This window comes from Ochotona princeps, chromosome 13 (assembly GCF_030435755.1).
Source record: "Ochotona princeps isolate mOchPri1 chromosome 13, mOchPri1.hap1, whole genome shotgun sequence".
Taxonomy (NCBI): domain Eukaryota; kingdom Metazoa; phylum Chordata; class Mammalia; order Lagomorpha; family Ochotonidae; genus Ochotona; species Ochotona princeps.
The window spans coordinates 7,203,689-7,223,204 of NC_080844.1; the positions used below are offsets into that span (position 1 = coordinate 7,203,689).

Below are 19,516 nucleotides of genomic sequence, written 5' to 3' on the forward strand. Positions count from 1 at the left end.
GTGGGTGGCTACCCTAGGGGGCAGTTGAAGATGCCTACATCCATGGGTGAGACCCGCCCCAATTGTCTCAGCCAACTGGGCACCTCACACTGCCACTTTCATCACAGTGTTTGCCGGAGTCATGCCAGGAATGGGACAGCCAATGTATACACACACCAGTCGCTGCTCCACACTCAGCCCTCACCCCAGTGTGGAGCCCACAGAAGCAAAGCCACCATCTTGAGCTGCGGTAGGCAGAGGAACCCAGGCATCCGAGGCACCCGAGAACCCTCTGCTCTGATGAGGGCCACACTGGAATTCACCTGGGCGGTGAGAGTTAACTCCAAAGTGGTGACTGACCCATAGGGTCAGCTGATGGCTGCCATTGCTCGTGTGGGCAAACCCAGGGTGCAGAATGGGGCTCCAGCATCCATTTCCAGAGCCCACATCCCGGCTGGCCCTTGGCTAGCTCTGGGCTCCCGGGCACAATTGCTTCACCTCTCACCTGCGTGGGCTTCATCTCACGTTCCCCACATGGCCTCTGGATGAAATCCAGCAAGGCGGAGAGCCAGCAGGAGCCAGCGCTGCCTTTCCTTTTACCCAGAGTCCAAAGCCATGTCGCCATCAATGTGATTACTCCCGTTGTAGGGAAAACAGACATGGAGACCAGAGCGGAAGCCAAATACCCGTGATTAGAGACTTCTCCTCATCGCCATAGCCAGGAGTGCCTCTGGCCCACCCCCACCCCCCCTCTAGGAGCTGCAGGCCCAGTTCACTGCCGGGAACTCCAAGTTCCCCAGCAAGAAAACAACTGCTAATTCACTTACAATAATTACCAGCTGGTTCTGTCTCGTGGCTGGCGGGTCTGGAAAGCCAGCGCCCGAAGGTAAACACGCCACCCGGCCTTGCTGCCATGGAAAAGGCTGAGCCCCGCCCGCCCCGTGGGAGGTGCCTCCTGGAGCAGACAAGAGGGGGAACACTCGTGGGAGCATGCGCGGGGTCGGGGCCTGATGTGCAGTCATCACCAAGATGGGCTAAGTGGAAAGTGTAACTCCACTGTGTCCCTGGTCTCACAATGTCCCAATGATTAATTCTTTTAAAAATAAAATTATTTACTTGGGTGCCCACAAAATGGCTCCACATGCTAATCCTTTGTCTGCAAGTTGTTTCCCAACTGCTCCACTTACAATCCAGCTTCCTGCTAGGAAAGCAATAGAGGATGGCCCAAAGCCTTGGGCCCCTGCACCCTGCACTCACATGGGATATGCAGAGGAAGCTCCTGGCTCCTGGCTTCAGATTAACTCAGCACTGGACATTGCAGCCATTTGGGGAATGAACCAGTGGACGGAACATCTTTCTCTCAGTCTCTCTGTAAATCTGCCTCTGTAATAAAAATAACTAAATATTTTTTAAAAAAAGATGAGAAAAGGATTTATTTGTTTGAAAATCACAGTTACATAGAGAAAGAGAGAGATTTTCTATCTGCTGGTTCAACTACAAGTGACCGCAATAGCCAGGGCTTCACCAGCCCAAAGCCAGGAGCCAAAAGCTTCGTCTGGGTCTCCCGTGTAGGTGCAGGTGCCCAAGTACTTGCTCCATCTTCTGATGCTTCCCAAGCACATCAGCAGGGAGCAGAATCAGAAGAGGAGCAGCTGGAACATGAACCGTGGGTTACTGGCATGGCAGGCAGCAGCTTCAGCCACTGTGACGCAACACTGGTCTTTTGAGCACTTTTTCTTACCAAGCTCGTAAAAGCATCACGAGACACTGCTGTTCTTCTGTTACAACGAAATGGGATGCTGCCAGGTTAAGCAACCGTAGCAGAATCGGGGCCTGAGCCCACACCACCAACTTGAGCTGGAGTTTAAAACAGGCTTCATGTGGTGGGCCTTGTTGTGCAGCAGGCGTGGGAGGTGCGCCCACCTAAGATACCTACACCAAAAAGATGCACTCAGAGGAAGAAGCAGAAAGCAGGGCATTTACTGCAACCCAGTCTCAAGGGCCCTGACTGGTAGTGGAGCAGACGGTGCTCTCAGGGACAGCTCCTCTGACACGGGCCATGCTGAGGGCCTTGTGCTCCCCGAATCCCATTGACTGGAAATGTGGGAGGTCCAAAAAACCCCACACGGCACATAGGGCAGCATGAGTGCAGCAAATGGTGAGATTGCTGGGAGATGTCCCACAGGGGAGAGGAAATATGCGGTGATGTTGTTAGACTCCAGGAACTAACATGGGAGAGCACTGTACACAGGTTAGAATAAGCACTCAGGAAACCTCCTGTGATGTATACAGTAGTCACACCCCATCTTCTCTGATGTATACAGTGGTCACAGCCCGCCTGCTGTGATGTATACAGTTGGTCTGTATCTATATGCTGTGAATCTTCAGGATCCACCCACCTGCCAATGACAGTGAGTTAGGAAAAGCGTTGCCATGTTTGGGACATGGCCAATATTTCCTGTCATTGTTTCCTGTGGGACTTGCTGCCTTTTACGTTGTATCCAGCAGTGCCAGCAGCCTGGGGATGACTGATTTCTAGTGGACAATAGGTTTGCGTGGGCTACATGCACATTCAGCGGTGGTTCCTAGAGGACACTTGAGTGTCCTTGTGTCCTGTGTGCTCTGGGCCCTGGGGAGTAGGGCAGAGGTCTCTTCCACCCTGGTTCTGAGGGATGCCTGTACCCCTGAGTGTCACTGTCTGGGCTGGCACCTCGTGGGTGGCCGCTCACTCAGTGTATACGAGCTGAAACCTGTCCCCAGTGGGGATGTGGCAGAGCTAAACTCACACATTCGTGCTCTGTAGTGCCCCACGTTCCCCTGGCTGGAAGGAAGGCAGATGGACAGCCCGGCATTGGCGGGACTTCCTTCCTTGCCTTGAGCTGGACAGTCACGCTCCTCATGTGAGGGGTGCTCATCCCACTGCATGTGCCTAACTTGGCCCCCCCCCCCCACACACACACACACACTACACCAGGGAGCCGGCCTTCTGCACTCTGGAGGACAGAGCCCTGCCACAGCCATCTCACACCCTCTGTGTCTGTCTCTTTCAGGGATCTATCTCCCTACAAGGGACCCAGGTGACCGAATTGCTTCCTGGCCCTGAAGATCCAGGCAAGCACCTGTTTGAGATCAGCCCCACAGGTAGGACCGAGCTCACAGTGCTGGGTAGGGGATTGGAGGGGGAAGGGACCTGTTGTGGCTGAGAGGGGTCTGTCACTGCCCTGCACCCCCCAGGAAGGACAGATGCAGCCAACTGGGAGGTGGGGAATCACTTTGGGTTTAGAGGAGAATGTGAATCTTTGTAAAACATCCACAGTAACCCCCCAAAAGAGAAAGTAGTCAGTGTGGCCATCTTATGAAACGCCACCTGGAAGGGCTCCCAAGCCCTGGGACAATGGCCAGTTCTGACTCGGGGTGTTGAAACAGGCCAGTCATGGTGCCCAAAACAGCATGAAGATGTGGTGGAAGGAAGGATCACTACGCCCGAAGAACTGGGATCCTGTTAGCAGTTCCAAAGCCAAGTTAAAAAATAAGAATAATAATAAGTGCCTGACCCAGGAGAAGCCAGGCTCCACATCTCATGCCAGACAGGTGGGATTCAGCTTGCTTGCACCCAGAAGCAGAGCCTGGGCCAGGATCTGGGCAGCTTATTGGCTCCCCTGAAAGCATGGGGCAGGGCACAGGGCAGGGAGCCTGCCAGCAAAGAGTGCTGGCCAGGGGCACTGTGGTGTGGGCAGCCATGATTGCTCAGTCTACTGGGGGCTCCTGGGCCTTGGCAGTTGTCACCCAGGAATGGGGAGGCCTTAGTGTGTACCCACAGCCTCCAGTTTCTGCCAGCCAGCCAGCCAGCCAGCCAGCCACTAGAGTTACTCCCTGAAGGGGCCGCTGGCATTTTCGGTTTGCCTGGCACACAGCCCCAACTCCCTGCCAACAGCAAAGACCTTTGGGGACAGCTGCAAAGGCTGGTGGATGGAACAAAGAAGGGAAAGAAGGAAAGGAGTGTAGGGGTGAGCGGGCAGGGCCTGGGCAGGCTGGGTCCCTCTGTGAAGTAGTGGCCAGGATTCACGTGTGGCAGGGCTTTCTCAGAATGGACAGCTAATTGCTGCCGCACAGCTCAGCACAGGCTCGGTCCAGCGAGCCAGGCTGCCTGCTGGGAGCAGGAGAGAGTGAATCCAGGCTGTGGGCAGGGGCAGGGGCAGGTCCACCTTGCCCTGTGTTTCAGTGGAAATTGCAGAAGGCACAGGCTGAAGATGAAGCAGGGACGCCCTCTCCACATGTGAAAATCAGGCCCCTGTGATTTCATTCAGGTGCTCCCTCATGTCCACTGTGTGCTGGAAACCCTCATCTGAACGTGGAAACAGACGGGTCAGGAGAGGACAATCCCTTGGTACAGAGTGGAAAATAGACATTTGGCTTCTTGCAAGAAGGAATGCAGGCCAGGGGCCAGTGTTGTGGAGCAACAGACTAAGAGGCGGCCTGTGATGCTGGCGTCCCATATGAGCGCTGGTTCAAGTCCAGGCTGCTCCACTTCTTTTCATGTTTTTTTTTTCAAGATGTATTTATTTATTTGAAAGCCACAGTTACATAGAGAGAAAGACAGAAAGAGAGAGAGAGACAGGGAGAGATTTTTTTTTTTAATTGGAAAGTCAGATTTGCAGAGAGAAGGGAAGAGGGAAAGATCTTCCATCCACTGGTTCAGTCCTCAAGGGGCTGCAACAGCCAGAGCTGAGCTGATCCTTAGCCAGGAGCCAGGAGCTTCTTCCCAGTCTCCCATGTAGGTGCAGGGTCCCAAGGCCTTGAGCCGTCTTTAACTGCTTTCCCAGGCCATAAGCAGGAGGTTGGAAGGGAAGTGGAGCAGCTGGGATTAGAACCAGCACCCATGGGATCCTGGCGCCTGCAAGGTGAGGATTTACCCACTAGGCTACCACACCAGGCCCAAGAGAGAAAGAAAGAGAGATGGGGGTTGGGTGGGGGAAGATAGAGAAAGAAAGAGAAAGAGAGAAAGCTAAGAGATGAGAACTGGGTGGCAGAGATCAGAAGTGAATCAGAAGTAGATCAGCTAGGACATGTGCTGGTGCCCATATGGGGTGCTGGCATGGCAGGTGGAGGCTCCACCCATAATGCTACAACGCCTGCTGTGGGCTGGCTCCACTTCCAGTGCAGCTCCCTGCTAATGTGCCCGGAAAGGCAACAGAAGGTGTCCCAAGTACCTGGGTCCCTAACACCCATGTGAGAGACCGGAATGGAGCTCCTGGCTTTTGGCTTTAGTCTGGGGGGCGGTACCCAGGGTCGGGGCTGGTGTCATCCCGGGCATGCTCCATGCCTTCTGTGACTCTGGAGGAGATGTAGCATATAACCTAGTCATTGGTTCAGGGGTGCCCAACTTTGTGGGCCGCTTGTCCAGGGGACTGTGCAGACCTGCAGGGCTCACCTGGTGAGAGGGACAGCTCTAGGAGACAGACCCGCCCTCATAACCCATTAACCTTACAAAACCAGAGCCCTCAAGACCCAACCACTTCTGAATGCCTCCTTATGGGGGTGACAGCGACAATCGCCACACCCCCTAAGAACAGATGCAGATTCTAGCATCTTCCCCACCTGCTGGGGAGCTCCAGGAAGAAAGAAAACTCCTTCCCCCAAAAAGCCACAGCACCCCTTGGCTTGGCTAAGCGCCAGTTTCCTGCAGGTTCCCAGCGCTGTCAGTTTCTGCTCCCCAAGCCACTCCCGAGGGCCTGGGGGCTGAGACCGATACCTGCCGAGGCTGCCCAAGGAGAGCTGGACAGACAGTGGTCAGCTCTACAGAGCACTGGACACCCAGCACAACACCGTGCTGCCCAAAGCCCTCCCCCCACTCTCCAGCTCCCTCTCCCTCCCGGGGCTCTGGATTCTGGAAGCTTCCTACCAGCCCAGCCAAAGCACTGGAGGCTCATGCCTGGCTCCGGCTGTGGCTGGGGAAGCTCCCCTCCCCTCCTGGCCTGTGAGGCGGTGGCAGCCCAGGGAGGCAGACCTAGCCGTTAAGACAATGGGCTTTTCACTAGAGCCTGCTTTTTCTCTTTCTTCTTCTTCTTCTTCTTTTTTTTTTCCTAAGATTTATATTTATTTGAAAGGTAGAGTCAAAGAAATAGAGAGGAAAGACAGATCTTCCATCTGCTGTCCACAACAGCCAGGGCTGGGTCAGACCATAGCCAGGAGCCGGAAGCTTTCCCGGGTGCCCCACATGGATATATGGCCCCAAGCACTTGGGCCATCTTCTGCTTCTGTCCCAAGTGCCTTAGCAGCGAGCTGGATAGCAAGCAGAGCAGCCTGCACTCAAATAGTGCCCATATGAAATGCCAGTGCTGCAGGCAGTGGCTAAACTCTGCTATGCCACAATGCTGGCCTCCAATTAGAGCAGTTTTTGACCCCAGCTGTGGGCCTAATTGAGGCAGAAAATAAATAATAACACTAACAATAAAGTTGGATGGATCCCTACCTTACACCACAGCAGGCTAGGTGTGGTAACCTAGCAGTTAAAGTCCTCGCCTTGCACGCACCACTTCTAATCCCGACAGCCCCACTTCCCATCCCGACAGCCCCACTTCCCATCCAGCTCCCTGCTTGTGGTCTGGGAAAGCAGTTGAGAACGGCCCAATGCCTTGGGGACCTGAACCCGCGTGGGAGACATGAAGAAAGTCTTGGCTCCTGGCTTCGGATTGGTGCAGCTCCAGGGATTGTGGCCACTTGGGGAGTGAAACATCAGATAGAAGATCTTCCTTTCTGTCTCTCCTCCTCTCTGTATATCTGACTTTCCAATAAAAACAAAACAAATCTTTAAAAAAAAAAAAACAGCAACATTCAGTCACAGGAGGCCAAAGGAGTTACTCAGTAACCACTAGAGCATCCTGAACTGGGACACTATTACCCCAGATGGTAATGCAACAGTCCCGGCTGCCTGATCCAGCTCCCTGCCGATGCTCTAGAAAAGTGAGCAGAATATAGGCCACGTGCCTGGTTCCCTCACACCTCCCCCGACATACACACCTAGCACAAACCCTGAGGGACCCGAGCTCCGAGAAGGACCTGTGTATGCTCAAATTCATGCGTCTTGTGCCGCCGTCTATTTGTACCCTTCGATGGAATGAAGTTTGCCAAGATGGGGAAAAAAATGTTGCCGTGGGTGCCACCTAGTGGAGGGGACTGCCTATTGCACCACCTTCCCCTACAGACCACCCTAAACCTGTCAATCTGACATCTGAGCCCGTGTAAGCCCAGACACAGAACAGGACACGGACAACCGGAGAACTGGGACACGTGGGACATCCATACCGTGGGCTGCCTTCCGTATCCTGAGGCTGTGAGGTCCGTGCCTCTTTATCCCCACAGTCAATATGGAAGATGGGACACACAGTCATCCATGAACAGGTGGTGGGAGTAGCTGCTTCACATCCTCTCAAGCCACTCACACTGATGGCTGAGCAGGCTGTAGGGGGAGGGGACTTCTTGTGCACAGATAAGCAAGGGGCTTGGAACCCTTAGTGGGGCAGGAAGAGAAGAGGAGAGAGAAAGGGTGGGGTGGGAGCAGGGAAGACTGGCTGGTGTTTGAGTATCAATCATCCTGACCATCTTGAGAGGAGGATGGGGGTAATGCCCACCGTTTGTGCTGCCCTTCCTCACCTGCCTCAATGATGGAAGAGGGAAGCGCTGTCTGCTGGCAGTGCCCCATGAAGGACACATCGCAGGGCCACCAGGGTACTTGCGATGCCACCAGGGATGCTGACCCCAGGCAGCATCATTCCGACCCCAATAGACACTCCAGGCAGGACACGGAATGCCAGCCCCCAGTGAGTGCAAGTGGAGGGACCAAATTTTTCCTTTATTTCCTGTCACAGGAAAGAGGAGCCCTCACCTGCTCACAGCAGGGCTTGGGACTCCATGCCTGGAAGCTGAAGGCTCAGAGAGACAGTTAAGGTGATTTCTTTACGATGAATGAAACCAGAAAGAGCATGGAGCAGAGGGAGACCAGCAGGTAAATAGGTACAGAGGTAGACCAGCAGGTGTTTGGAGCAGAGGTAGACCAGCAGGTGTTTGGAGCAGAGGTAGACCAGCAGGTGTCTGGAGCAGAGGTAGACCAGCAGGTGTTTGGAGCAGAGGTAGACCAGCAGGTGTCTGGGAGCAGCGCTAGATCAGTAAGCACATGGTTGCCAGCAGGCTGAACACATGTCATCTCTAAGGATTCAGGTTGAGCGCTGCCTTGTCTACCCTCAGGGAACATCTAGGGCTAACCTTTGCTCCCCATTTCACAGATGAGCCCCCTGGGAGCCTGCCAGGCAGAGCAGCTTGTCAGTGAGTGGAGGAGCCTCTTTGGGCCAGCCATCACTTTGAGCTCTGAGGTCGGCAGCCTGGTTAGGCCTGCAGGTGTCAGGCCTTGGGGCAGGGCCTGGGACTCAAGGCTGCACGCTTGGGAAGTCTTCCCTTTGGCCATGGTGGTGGCAGGCCGACCTGTTCCTCCCAGCCCTTCAAACTTGAACTTGTGGGCCTCGGAACCCCAGGTACTTCTGGACGATGTGGACATCCAGTCACTGGCCAGGCTTAGCTTAGTCCTTCCTCCAAACCTGAAGCAGGCAGTGAAGAGGTCGGCTTTGGCCTCCTGCTGAGACCCAGGCTGGTTCCCCTGAGATGCTTATGTCTGGTGGGGAGTTTGATCATCAATAAAGAGTAAAGTGTAGGTGTCTGGTCCAACAGTTGAGCTTCTGGCAAGGACACCCACATCCCAGAATGCCTGGACAGTAGTCCCAGCTGCAGCTCCGGATCCCAGCTTCCCGCTAATGTGGGCCCTGAGAAGCAGTAGTGGTGGCTGTGCTGGGTGGTGCCTGCCACCCTCACGGGAGACATAGGTGGAGTTCCTGGTTCTTTTTTTTTTTTAAGATTTATATATTTTTTTTTTATTACAAAGTCAGATATACAGAGAGGAGGAGAGACAGAGAGGAAGATCTTCTGTCCAATGATTCATTCCCCGAGTGACCACAACGGCCGGTGCTATGCCGATCCGAAGCCCGGAACCAGGAACCTCTTCCGGGTCTCCCACACGGGTGCAGGGTCCCAAGGCTTTGGGCCGTCCCCAACTGCTTTCCCAGGCCACAAGCAAGGAGCTGGATGGGAAGTGGAGCTGCTGGGATTAGAACTGGCACCCACATGGGATCCCAGCACGTTCAAGGCGAGGACTTTAACCGCTAGGTCACGCCGCCGGGCCCAGTTCCTGGCTCTTGACTGCAGCCTGGCCTGTTCTGGCTGATGCAGGCATCTGGGACAGTGAGTCAGCAGATGGGAATGCCCCCCCCCACCCCCGCTCAATCTTTCTGTCTCTCCCTCTTGCTATTCTTCTAACTCTGAGACGAGTAACCCGTTTGAAAAATAAGGCATCTGAACTGGCCAACATGCTTCAGTGAGGTTGGTACCACTGACCAATGTGCTATCAGCTGAATGGTACCCAAGGGAAGCAAATGAGTTGACAACAGAACTCAGACCAGAGCCCTAAGTCTTTCTAATGTCTGGGCATACCTCTCAGGGTCTCCCAGTGGCAGGTGACAGAAGCCAAGGCAGGGGGCAGGGAGGGGGGGCGGAAGTTGGGCACAAGAGCCACAGGGTAGCCAGGGCACAGGGGATCTGTGAGTGGACAGGGGCAGGCGGCAAGGTTGCCAAGCCCGGTGGGAGCTGGGATCTCCCATTATCTTCAGTCCTAACCTTGGGCACTGAACTTGCAGTGTCCTGAGCTTGTCCAGCTGTAGCTCACACAGATAGAAGGAGTGCTGCTGTCGGCCCTGGCGAAGGCGTGACCTTGAAAGGGCGCCAGCGAACAGATTACTCTGCAGAAGCCTGTGGATACGTGTATCCAACATGCCCGGAGCATCCCTAATGGCGTTAGCCGCAGCCCAAAGGGAGAGATGCTGATAGAGGCCTATCTCAGCACCTGGTACCAGCCAGCCTGCATCTCGGCCTGACCTTACTCAGTTCCCATGACCCCAGCGTCTTCTGTGGAGTGCCACATGCTGGGAAATGAGCGGAGGTAAAAAAAAAAAAAAAGCTGAGACATTCACAACCCACTGCCCCGTGTCCACGGCCGTGATTCCCAAGATCTGGAGGATTCACTCCTGCCTCCCAGCTTGGCCTGTCTGCCCCTCCTGTCTGCAATTCGCTTCTTCCCTCATCCCTCAAACACAGCAGCAAGTGTGGGGAGCTCCCCGTGGTGGCCTTGGAAAAGATGTCTTTGAATAGGAGCCGGCAGCTGATCCCTTCAGCCCAAATCAAGTCCCAGATGTAGAATGGCTCTCATCAGAGAGACTCAGAGTGTGAGCCATGTGTGTGGTTGCAAATGTCCATCGGGTCTCCCACGTAGGTGCAGGATCCAAGGCTTGAGCCATCTTCTGCTGCTTTAACAGGCCATGAGCAGGAAGTAGAGCAGCCACAAACCAGTGCCTATATGGGATGCCAGCACCACAGGGAAGATTAGCCTGCAGTGCCACCATAGTGGCCCTGAGAACTGCATTTCGAAGGGGTCCTGAGCAACACTGATATTGCCACACTGACAGTGGAAAGCCAGGGAAGGAATTTTTTAAAAGATTTATTTACTTGAAAGGCAGAGTTGAGACGGAGGAAGAGAGAGAGAGAGAGAGAGAGAGAGAGCGCTTCTGTCCACTGATTCACTCCTCAAATGGCCACAGTGACCAAAGCTGGCTGGTCCAAAGCCAGGAGCCAGGAGGTCCTTCCCCAGGTCTCCCAAATGGGTACAGGGGTCCAAGGACTTGAGCCATCTTCCACTGCTTTTCCCCAGCTGTCAACAGGGACCTGGATGGGAAGTGGAGCAGCTGGGACTTGAACCAGCACCCTCAAGGGATGCCAGATTGCAAACAAGAGCTAAATCCACTATGTCCCAAGAAAATAATTCTTAAAAATACATTATATTTGGGCCCAGAGCAGTAGCCTAACGGCTAAAATCCTCACCTTGCATGTGCCAGGATCCCATATGGGCCCTGGTTCTATTCCCAGAAAACCTGCTTCTCATCCAGCTCCCTGCCTGTGGCCTGGGAAGGCAGTCGAGGACAGCCCAAAGCCTTGAGACCCTGCACCCGTGTAGGAGACCCGGAGGAAGCTCCTGGCTCCTGGCTTCAGATCAGCTCAGCTCCGGCCATTGTGGACGGAAGATCTTCTTCTCTATCTCTTCTCCTCTCTGTATATCTGACTTTCCAATAAAAAAAAAAAATAGTCTTAAAAGAAAAACTTAATAGTTTTAGAAGTCACCCTATTTCATTCTCTCTCGTTTTTGAAAAACAAATGTTGCATCGTGTTGGTCCACCTCCAAATGCCCACACGATGGCCAGGAGTCCATATCTCAGTCGAGTATTTGAGTCCAGGGGGCCTCACCACTGCCTCTGCCTCCCTATGTGCTCGCCAGTAGGAATCAGAAGTTCAACTGGTGGGGGGGGGGGGGGCGCGGGCATTGTGGTGCAGTGAGCTCAGCCACCACTTGGAGCACCTTCCCCAGGACTCCAGCATTTCTGCTAATGTGCCTGGGGGGTGGTGGACCATGGCCGAAGGACCACCACCCTTGTGGGATGGAGATGGAGTTTCTGGACCTCAGCCTGGCCCAGCCCTAACTGTAGCAGGCATTTCAAATAGGTAGATACATGAATGAATAAACACATAAATACATAAAGGAAAACAAGAGGTGGTGTTTGAACTTGAATCCAGGCACTCCAATGTGGGGCACATGTGTGCCCCCAGTGATCTCATAGCCACAGTACCCAACATTCACTCTGGGGAAAAAAAAAAAAAAAGACAAGGTGCCTTCCCTGGGAGCTCCCTCTGCAGAAGGCTGTGGGACGCGTGCCTCCATTCTCAGACGCAGGCCCTGGTCCCCATCAAGTGAACCCCACAGGCAATCAGAATGCACCTTCAGCGTCCCACCAATGGCTGCCTCAGCTCCCTAACACCGTGCACTGTGGCTGCAGAGTCACTCTGCAGAAACCCACAACAGCCAGGGCTTGGCTGGGCAAAGCCAGAAACAGAGATCTCCAGCCGGGTCTCCCATGTTGGTGGGATAACTTCCGCCTCCTGAGCACACATCTGCAGGAAGCTGGAGTCAGGACTTAAATTCGGATATTCTCATCGGGGACGATCGGGTCTTATTGAATGAATGAATGAATGAATGAATGAATGAATAAAAGAGAGAGATGTCTTCCATCTATTGGTTCACTCCCAAAAAGACCACAAGAGCCAGGGCTGGGTCAGGGGCAAAGCCAGGAGCCAGGAACTCCATTCAGGTCTCCCACACAAGTGCAGGGTCCCAAGGTTTTGGACCGTCCTCCACTGGTTGTCGATCTGTTGTATCTGGCGATTGTGGCTCTTCAGTGGGACCAGGGTCCTCGCTGGCAGAGTGCACATCTGACTTAAGCCAGAAGCACATCGCCTGGCCTGAAGGAGCAGCACTGCAAGGGAGGCCCTTTGGTGCAGTGCTGGACTGGGGGTGTCCAGTGGAAAGGAAGTGCATCTGAATTGGCTAGCAGGGTCAGTCAGGGTCATGTGCCTGGGCCGTGTGTCAGCCTCGGGCGTTGGTGGTCAGAGGCGGAGAGGAACGCTGAGACACCTCCGTCAGGGAAAGTTGCGAGCATAAATGGAAAGAACAAGAAGGCGAGGGGGTGGCAGGTCAGGAGGGACCTCTAGGCACCGGGAGTTGACAGGGACAGGAGGACAGACCTGGGACAGGGGCCTGGCATGGAGGTCCCGAGGCTAAACCCAGGGCGCTGCTAGGACGAGCTGGACTCAGCCGCATGGGGGCAGCCCAAGTCCCCTTCAAGGCCAAGTTCAAGGATCAGTTACTCCGGGAAGCCTTCTGAATTCCACCCCACCTCCCTTCTTAGTATTTGTTTGAGAAGGAGAGTGACTGAGAGAAAGCCCTGCCATCCATTGGTTCATGCTCCACATTGTCACTGGGACTTGTCTACACTGAATGCAGGAGCCTAAAATCCCGTCTGGGTGGCAGGGGTCCCAAGCACCTGGGCCGTCCTCTGCTGCTTGCCCAGTCCTTTGAGCAAGGAGCTAGATCAGAAGCAGAGCAGCCAGGTGGAGGGAGTTGGGATGCAGCTTGGTTTCCTAGGCCACAATCCAAGAATTAACTCGTTAAAGAATGTGCTGATGGGCCCAGTGTGGTAGCCTAGTGGCCTAACATCCTTTCCTTGCATGCCCAGGATCCCATTTGGGCACAGGTTCATGTCCCAGCTGCTCCATTTCCCATGCAGCTCCCTGCTTGAGGTCTGGGAAAGCAGTCTAGCATGGCCCGAAGCCTTGGGACCCTGCACCCGCTTGGGAGGTGGGAGACCTGGAAGAGGTTCCTGGTTCCCGGCTTCAGATCGGCACAGCACCGGCCGTTGCGGCTCACTTGGGGAGTGAAACATCGGATGGAAGATCTTCCTCTCTGTCTCTCCTCCTCTCTGTATATCTGCCTTTCCAATAATAATAAATGAATCTTTAAAAAAAAATAAATAAAGATTTGTTTTACTTTTTATTGGAAAATCAGATTTTCAGAGAGGCGGAGAGACAGAGGGAAAGATTTTTCCACCTGCTGATTTACTCCCCAAGTGGCTGCCACAGCTGGAGCTGAGTCAATCTGAAGCCAGGAGCCAGGAGCTTCTTCCTGGTTTCCCAAGTGGCTGCAGGGTCCCAAGGCTTTGGGCCATCCCCAACTGCTTTCCCAGGTCACAAGCAGGGAGCTGGATGGGAAGTGGAGCTGCTGGGACTAGAACCAGGGCCCATATGGGATCCCGGCGCTAGGCCACGGTGCCGGGCCCAAAAAGTAAAACAAATCTTTAAAAAAAAATGTGTTCGTGACCTTTGCAGGCAATGTGTTCTTCTTCAGCCTCCATGAACTCCTTCTCAGGTCAAAAGCCTCTGACATTTAAAGCAAAGGGTCCACTTGCTTACCCTTTAGAAGTGCAGTTTTCATGTTTGTGAATTTTGTGACTTTTTAGACATTCCCTGGTGCATTTCTTGCCTGGTGCCTGGACCCTTGAGTTTCCTGGAAGTTCACCTGAAAAATGCACTGAGCTGTCAACTGAGAATGTGGCGAGCGTGCAATGTTTATTTCATATTTCCTGGCTCTGCAGACCCCTGCATGAGGGGCTCAGCCACCCGCCTGCCCTCTTCTTTGCCCGCGCGCGCACAGGCGCGCGCGCGCACACACACACACACACACACACACACACACACGCCCTCGGACCACCCCCATCCCTCTCACACAGGGTCTAGCCACAAGCTCACTTCTTAGCAAGCAATCAAACAGGGGCGGGAACGGGGCCCCACAGCCAGAAGGATGGGGACCCCCCACCGCAGCGACCAAGTGCCAGACAGAGGGAGGTGGCTGCGGGAGGAGGCCAGCCCAGGGGCCAGCTCAGAACAAAGATGCAGATAAAATTCTTTGCGCCTGATCTCAGCGAGACTAAATCCCTCCATAAATGAGGATGCGGGGAGGAATGTGGCTGGGGATTTAGCAGGTGGGGGTGGGATGACCCAGGACACCTCTGGGAAACCCTGTCCACGTACAGAGGCTTCCAGAAAGTTCCTACCCATGGTGCCCACCCCACCAATCCCCCACCCCCGGCCGGGGAGCTCGCTGGAGATGCCGGCGCAGGGGTCTCCGTGATTGCTGTGCGTGGGAGATCTTGATTGCCTTGGAGCAAGACTGCATCCAGGCTCCCGGTGCCCGGCATGGATGAGGGGCTCCTGAAAGAGGGAGCAGCATTGGTGCGCTTGGAGACCAGAGCTGGCTCTCCCCAACCAGGCCCTTGGCGCATCCAGCCAGGGACCCAGGAAGCAGCCATTCAAAAGCATGAGAAGTGCCGAGTTGGGGCCAGGGGGAGGGTGGCAGGACAGGCTCCAGTGTCCGAGGGCCCTGGGGGATTGTGGCCCACAAATTGATTTTGTTGGGCTCATGATCTGTTTTAGATTTATTTATTTTATTGAAAAGTCAGATTTACAGAGTGAAGGAGAGACAGAGAAAAAGATCTTCCACTCGCTGGAAGTGGGTGAGCTAGTCCGAAGCTGGGAGCCAGGAACTGCTTCTAGGTATGCACTGGGATCCCACATGGGCCTGGTTCGTGTCCCGCCTGCTCCACTTCTCATCCAACTTAAGGCCTGGGAGAGCAGTCAATGACAGCCCAAAGCCTTGGGATCCTGCACCCATGTGGGAGACCTGGAAGAGGCTCCTGGCTCCTGGCTTCAGATCAGCTCAGCTCTCTGTGGCAAACACTTGGGAAGTGAACCAGTGGATGGAAGATCTTTCTGTCTCTCCTCTCCATAAATCTGATGTGCCTTTCCAAAACAAAATAAACCTTTTTTTTTTCATTTTTTATTATATTTTTGACAATCTTTACACAGTTAATTAGGGTAAAAAGGTTCAGGGGCTATAGGAAAGTGGGTAAGACTATTATTTCCATATCAAAACAAAATAAATCTTAAAAAAAAAAGCTTTCAAAGGTGAAGGTGCCTGAGCAGCGGTGGTTGCTGGGTAATTGCCGTGTCTTCTCTCATCCCCAGTTGTTTGCCACGTGCAGTCACCTTTAAAGGTGGTCGGCTCCACCCTGTTTCACTCCCCAAATGGCTACAACAGCCAGAACTGGGCCAGACCAAAGCTAAGGGCTTCTTGAAGGTCTCCCACCCAGGTTTAGGGTCCCGAGGACCTGGGGCCATCCTGTTGTTTCCCAGGAGGCTGGATGGGAAGTGGAGCCAGCAGGGTTTGAATCAGTGACCCTATGGGATGCTGGTGCCACAAGCGGCAGCTCGACATGGTACCCCACAGTGCCAGCCCCTGGGTGCACCTGTTACAGAGCCGCACCCATCTCCTCACAGCATGAGCTTCTAGCACCGGCAAACTGCAGCCCTGTTGTCCTTCAGGAAAGCCACTTTCTAGACAGGCCCTTCTGGCCACAGGTGACACGATCCAACTTCACTTCTCATGTAAGCCAGTTGCCTTCCCAAGCCAGGGCTGTGGGGGGCTGTCCAGCAAATGAGAGCTGGAGGCGACAGTGCCAGACCGGGGAACAAGGGTGTGGTCCTGGGCTGAATAGTCCCCTCCAGTATTCAAGTTCAGCAGGAACCTCAGGGTGTGGTGCTGTTTGGGTTAGGGTGGACCCTAAGCCCCATGCCTTAGAATAGGACACACACACAGAGCAGGCAGCAAGCACAGGTGGGACCTGGGACGATGTGTATCCACCAGCAAGGGAAGCTAAGAAGCGTGGAAGCTTCCAGAAATTGGAGAGAGGCAAAGGGTTCCTTGGGCTTCCAAGGTAGAAAGCCACCAGAATACACTGCCAGGGAGTTCAGAAAGACCGTGGCCTCGCCCCTGGCCCTTGGCAGGAGGACCCCAGGGCAGGCCACTGTGGACACTCCCTCTGTCTCCCCAGCCCGCTCTCATCACCTGGCAGGAGTGGGGGAGGGCTGTCTCCTGCACCCCCTCCCTGCCTTGCAACCCTGTCGGGGTGTTCTGCACTCAGCAGCCGGCATCCCTCTTCCCGGGCTGCTGCCCATGGGAGAGCTGTGTGCAGACCTGCGGACGGCCTCAGAGGTTCACCTCCCCAGCCTCACTGGATGGTGCCTGTTGCCATGGCCTTCCAAGGACAGCGTAGAGCCTGGCCTGGAACAGGTGCCCCCACAACAGCCAGGAGACCCAGCCAGGAGACCCTTCGCAGCTGGTTGAGGAAAGGAGAATTCCAGCAGTGTGGGAGAGCCAGGCCTTTCCTGCCAGTTCTTGAGAGGGGCAGAGCTGACAGGTGCAGGGACAGCGGAAACTTAGCAAGACTGGAGGGGGTCGTGCCGCAGCTCTGTGCTGAGAAGGGGGCTTCAGGGCGGAGGGTACAGTGAGGGGAGATCCCAGAAGTGACTGTGGGAAGCAGAGAATGCCCCGGCCACCAAGTTCCCTCCCCCTCCAACTCTCTCCCACCCCGTCAACCCCTAGCACACCTTTGAAGCTAGAGCAGACGGAATGCAGAAAGCAGTCTTGCTTTCCCAGGGAAAGAAGCTGGTCTTTGTCCTGTGAAGGGCCACTTAAGTGGCTGCCTTGGATATGCAAATGCCAGACTAGGGGGCTGCTGCCGCCAGCCACCGCTGCCCTGAGGCCCTGGGTTAGTATGCAGTGACGGGACCTTCTGTGGCCTGGGTGATGGGTTCTATTATTTTTCATTATTATTATTATTATTATTTTGTGTGTGTGGTTTGGTGAAGATTGCATATAGTTTGGGCTTCTAGAGGACAAGTGCTGATGGACCAGGAAGTCTGGGGGAAGGGGAGAAATCCAAGGACCAACTGGGGAAGAGAGAACCCCAGGTTCCAGGGGGAGGCAGAAGATTGAATCCAGGCTGGGTAATACACAGATAGCTTGACATGTCCTAGGTCCATGCCTAAGCTAGGGTCTCTCGAGCTGGGGATCCTTCCTCCAGCAGGCAGTGCCGGGCAGCGTGTCTGTTCTGGTGGAGCGCCCCCAGTGTGTAGGCCTGGGATTTGGAGCTCAGCTTGGCCGTCTGTTGGCTGGCCCGGGGGTGGCCTGGCTGCAAGCTGGCAGCTGCTGAGGCCTTGGGGGTTGGATAGTGCACCTGGTGCTCAGTGCCTGGTACAGGGGTGGTGTAGTGTTAGAACTGGGTTTGCCTTGTACAACCAGCTCATCCCTGGAAATAGTGTTGGGGGGGGTTGGAGTGGAAAGGAGGAGGTGGCAAGCACAAGGATCATGTGCCTGAGGACCTGGAAAGTTCTAACAACCCCCTCATCTTCTCTATGGCTGCCATTTCTCTGCCACGTCAAGGCCAGCTTTTGGCAGGCTGGTGTTGTGGCTCCGCAGGCTAAGCTGCCATTTGCAAAGCCAGCATCCCGCAGTACCCTGGATCGGGTCAAATTCCAGCCACAATGCACTTCTGATCTAGGGTCCTGCTGATGTGCTTGGGAAGCAGCAGAGGATGGCTGCAGTACTTGGTTCCTGCCACTCTCAGGGGAGCCAGAATGCAGTTCCTGGCTCTGGTGGATCTGGCCATAGGGGCCATCTGTGGAATAGAAGCAGCAGATAAGCAGTTTCTCTCCATCTTTGTCTCAAACCCTCCACCTTAAAATGAAAAATAATTTTTATATAAAAGATCAGCTTCGGAGGGGCCCATGCTATGCCCATTGTCCTGGAGCAACCAGGTCACCTTAGGGCCCCACCTCACAGAGCAGCGTGCCCAGTTATTCTTGGAAGACAAAACATCCCCGCCCCAGCTTCCAAACCCCAGGGAACAGAGAGGGCACCTTGCCCATCCAAGTGTCTGTGTTTTGCATGCACAGCCACAGCCAGCTTTGGCTCAGCAGCCTAACCAGGCATCTGGAGGCAAATGGATTGGAGCCTTTTAGACCGGCTGTCATGCATCAGTCTCCTTCTAACACTAGGTGGCAGGAGAGCACGGGGACTCCTGTGCGGCCCACTGCCTGCCCACCTGCCTCCTTCAGGATGGAGTGGCTCTTCAGCGCCCAAACTCCATGGCTATGGCTCGGCTAAGAAAGGGAACATTACCAGACTCTGGACATGTGCCAAGCTGTTTGGTTGGCATCACAGTGCACACTCACATCCCTGGCACAAGAGCGGAAGGTTTACGGAGATGGCAGTGGCTGGTCTCCCCATTAGATGGTGTGTGCAGCAAGGCAGTGGGTGGCATAGCAGGTGCTTGAGTGATGGGCCTGGCTGTCCCTCGGCAGCACCTCACCCATGCCTTACCAATCACCAGACTCTATTTTCACGCACCAGCTTCAGAACCAAGGTCCCACATGAGAAACTAGCCAGTGGGTGCAGGCAGGAGTGACCAGTGTCCTCACAGGCTGCTGTGGGCCTTGGGAACCGCCCTGCCCCTTCCTGCTGAGGGCCAAGAGGAGGACTCCGCCGAGGGCCAGGGCTGCAGTCCTCCCCACACCCCTCCCTGTCCTGCCCCTTCTCATTCAGCGTTTGGGATCCTGGATACACACAGCGTCTTCTCATTTGTGAAGTGAGCCTGCCACACCCATCTTGGGGCTGCCACTGCCAGCGGAACGTCCTCACACAGGACAGATGCCACCCTGGACCTGGCACACTGCAAAGACTTGCTTGGCGACCTGGGTCCCACCCTGCAGCTTTCCAGCCGCAGCCACGGCAGCCCTGGAACCAACACACTTATACACGCTCTGTGCAGAGCAAAGCTGGCTGCAACCGCAGAGCCTCTGCCACTTGCTCGTTGTGGTTTTCACCAGGAAAGTCACTTAAACCTGCCCAGTGCCTCAGTTTTCCCCATCTGGAAAATGGGGGGGGTGACTATGGGGTTCCTGCAGAGATTCGGGAGTCTGTGGCAAATAGAAGAGGTTCTAGAACTAACACAGTAGGTACTTAGCATATGTTATTACCTTATCACAGCCTGTCTGCCCCTCTCCCTTGGGCAGCTAAGATCCTCCCTCCCATTCCTCATCAATCTGCCCCACTCCCCAGTAAATTTGGCCCAGCCTTTATATGGGCATAGAGGAAAGG

At 54.6% G+C, this 19,516-nt stretch overlaps 1 protein-coding gene across 7 annotated transcripts in view; it reads left to right on the top strand.

Moving 5' to 3' along the window:
- ARHGAP22 (Rho GTPase activating protein 22) overlaps positions 1-19,516 on the top strand; it is a 173,421-nt gene that overhangs the window by 78,998 nt on the left and 74,907 nt on the right. For all 7 annotated transcript variants that reach the window (XM_058671124.1, XM_058671123.1, XM_012926400.3 and 4 more), the window contains one exon: positions 3,030-3,120. In XM_058671124.1, coding sequence (XP_058527107.1) covers positions 3,030-3,120 — 91 coding nt within the window. The remainder of the gene's footprint in view (positions 1-3,029; positions 3,121-19,516) is intronic.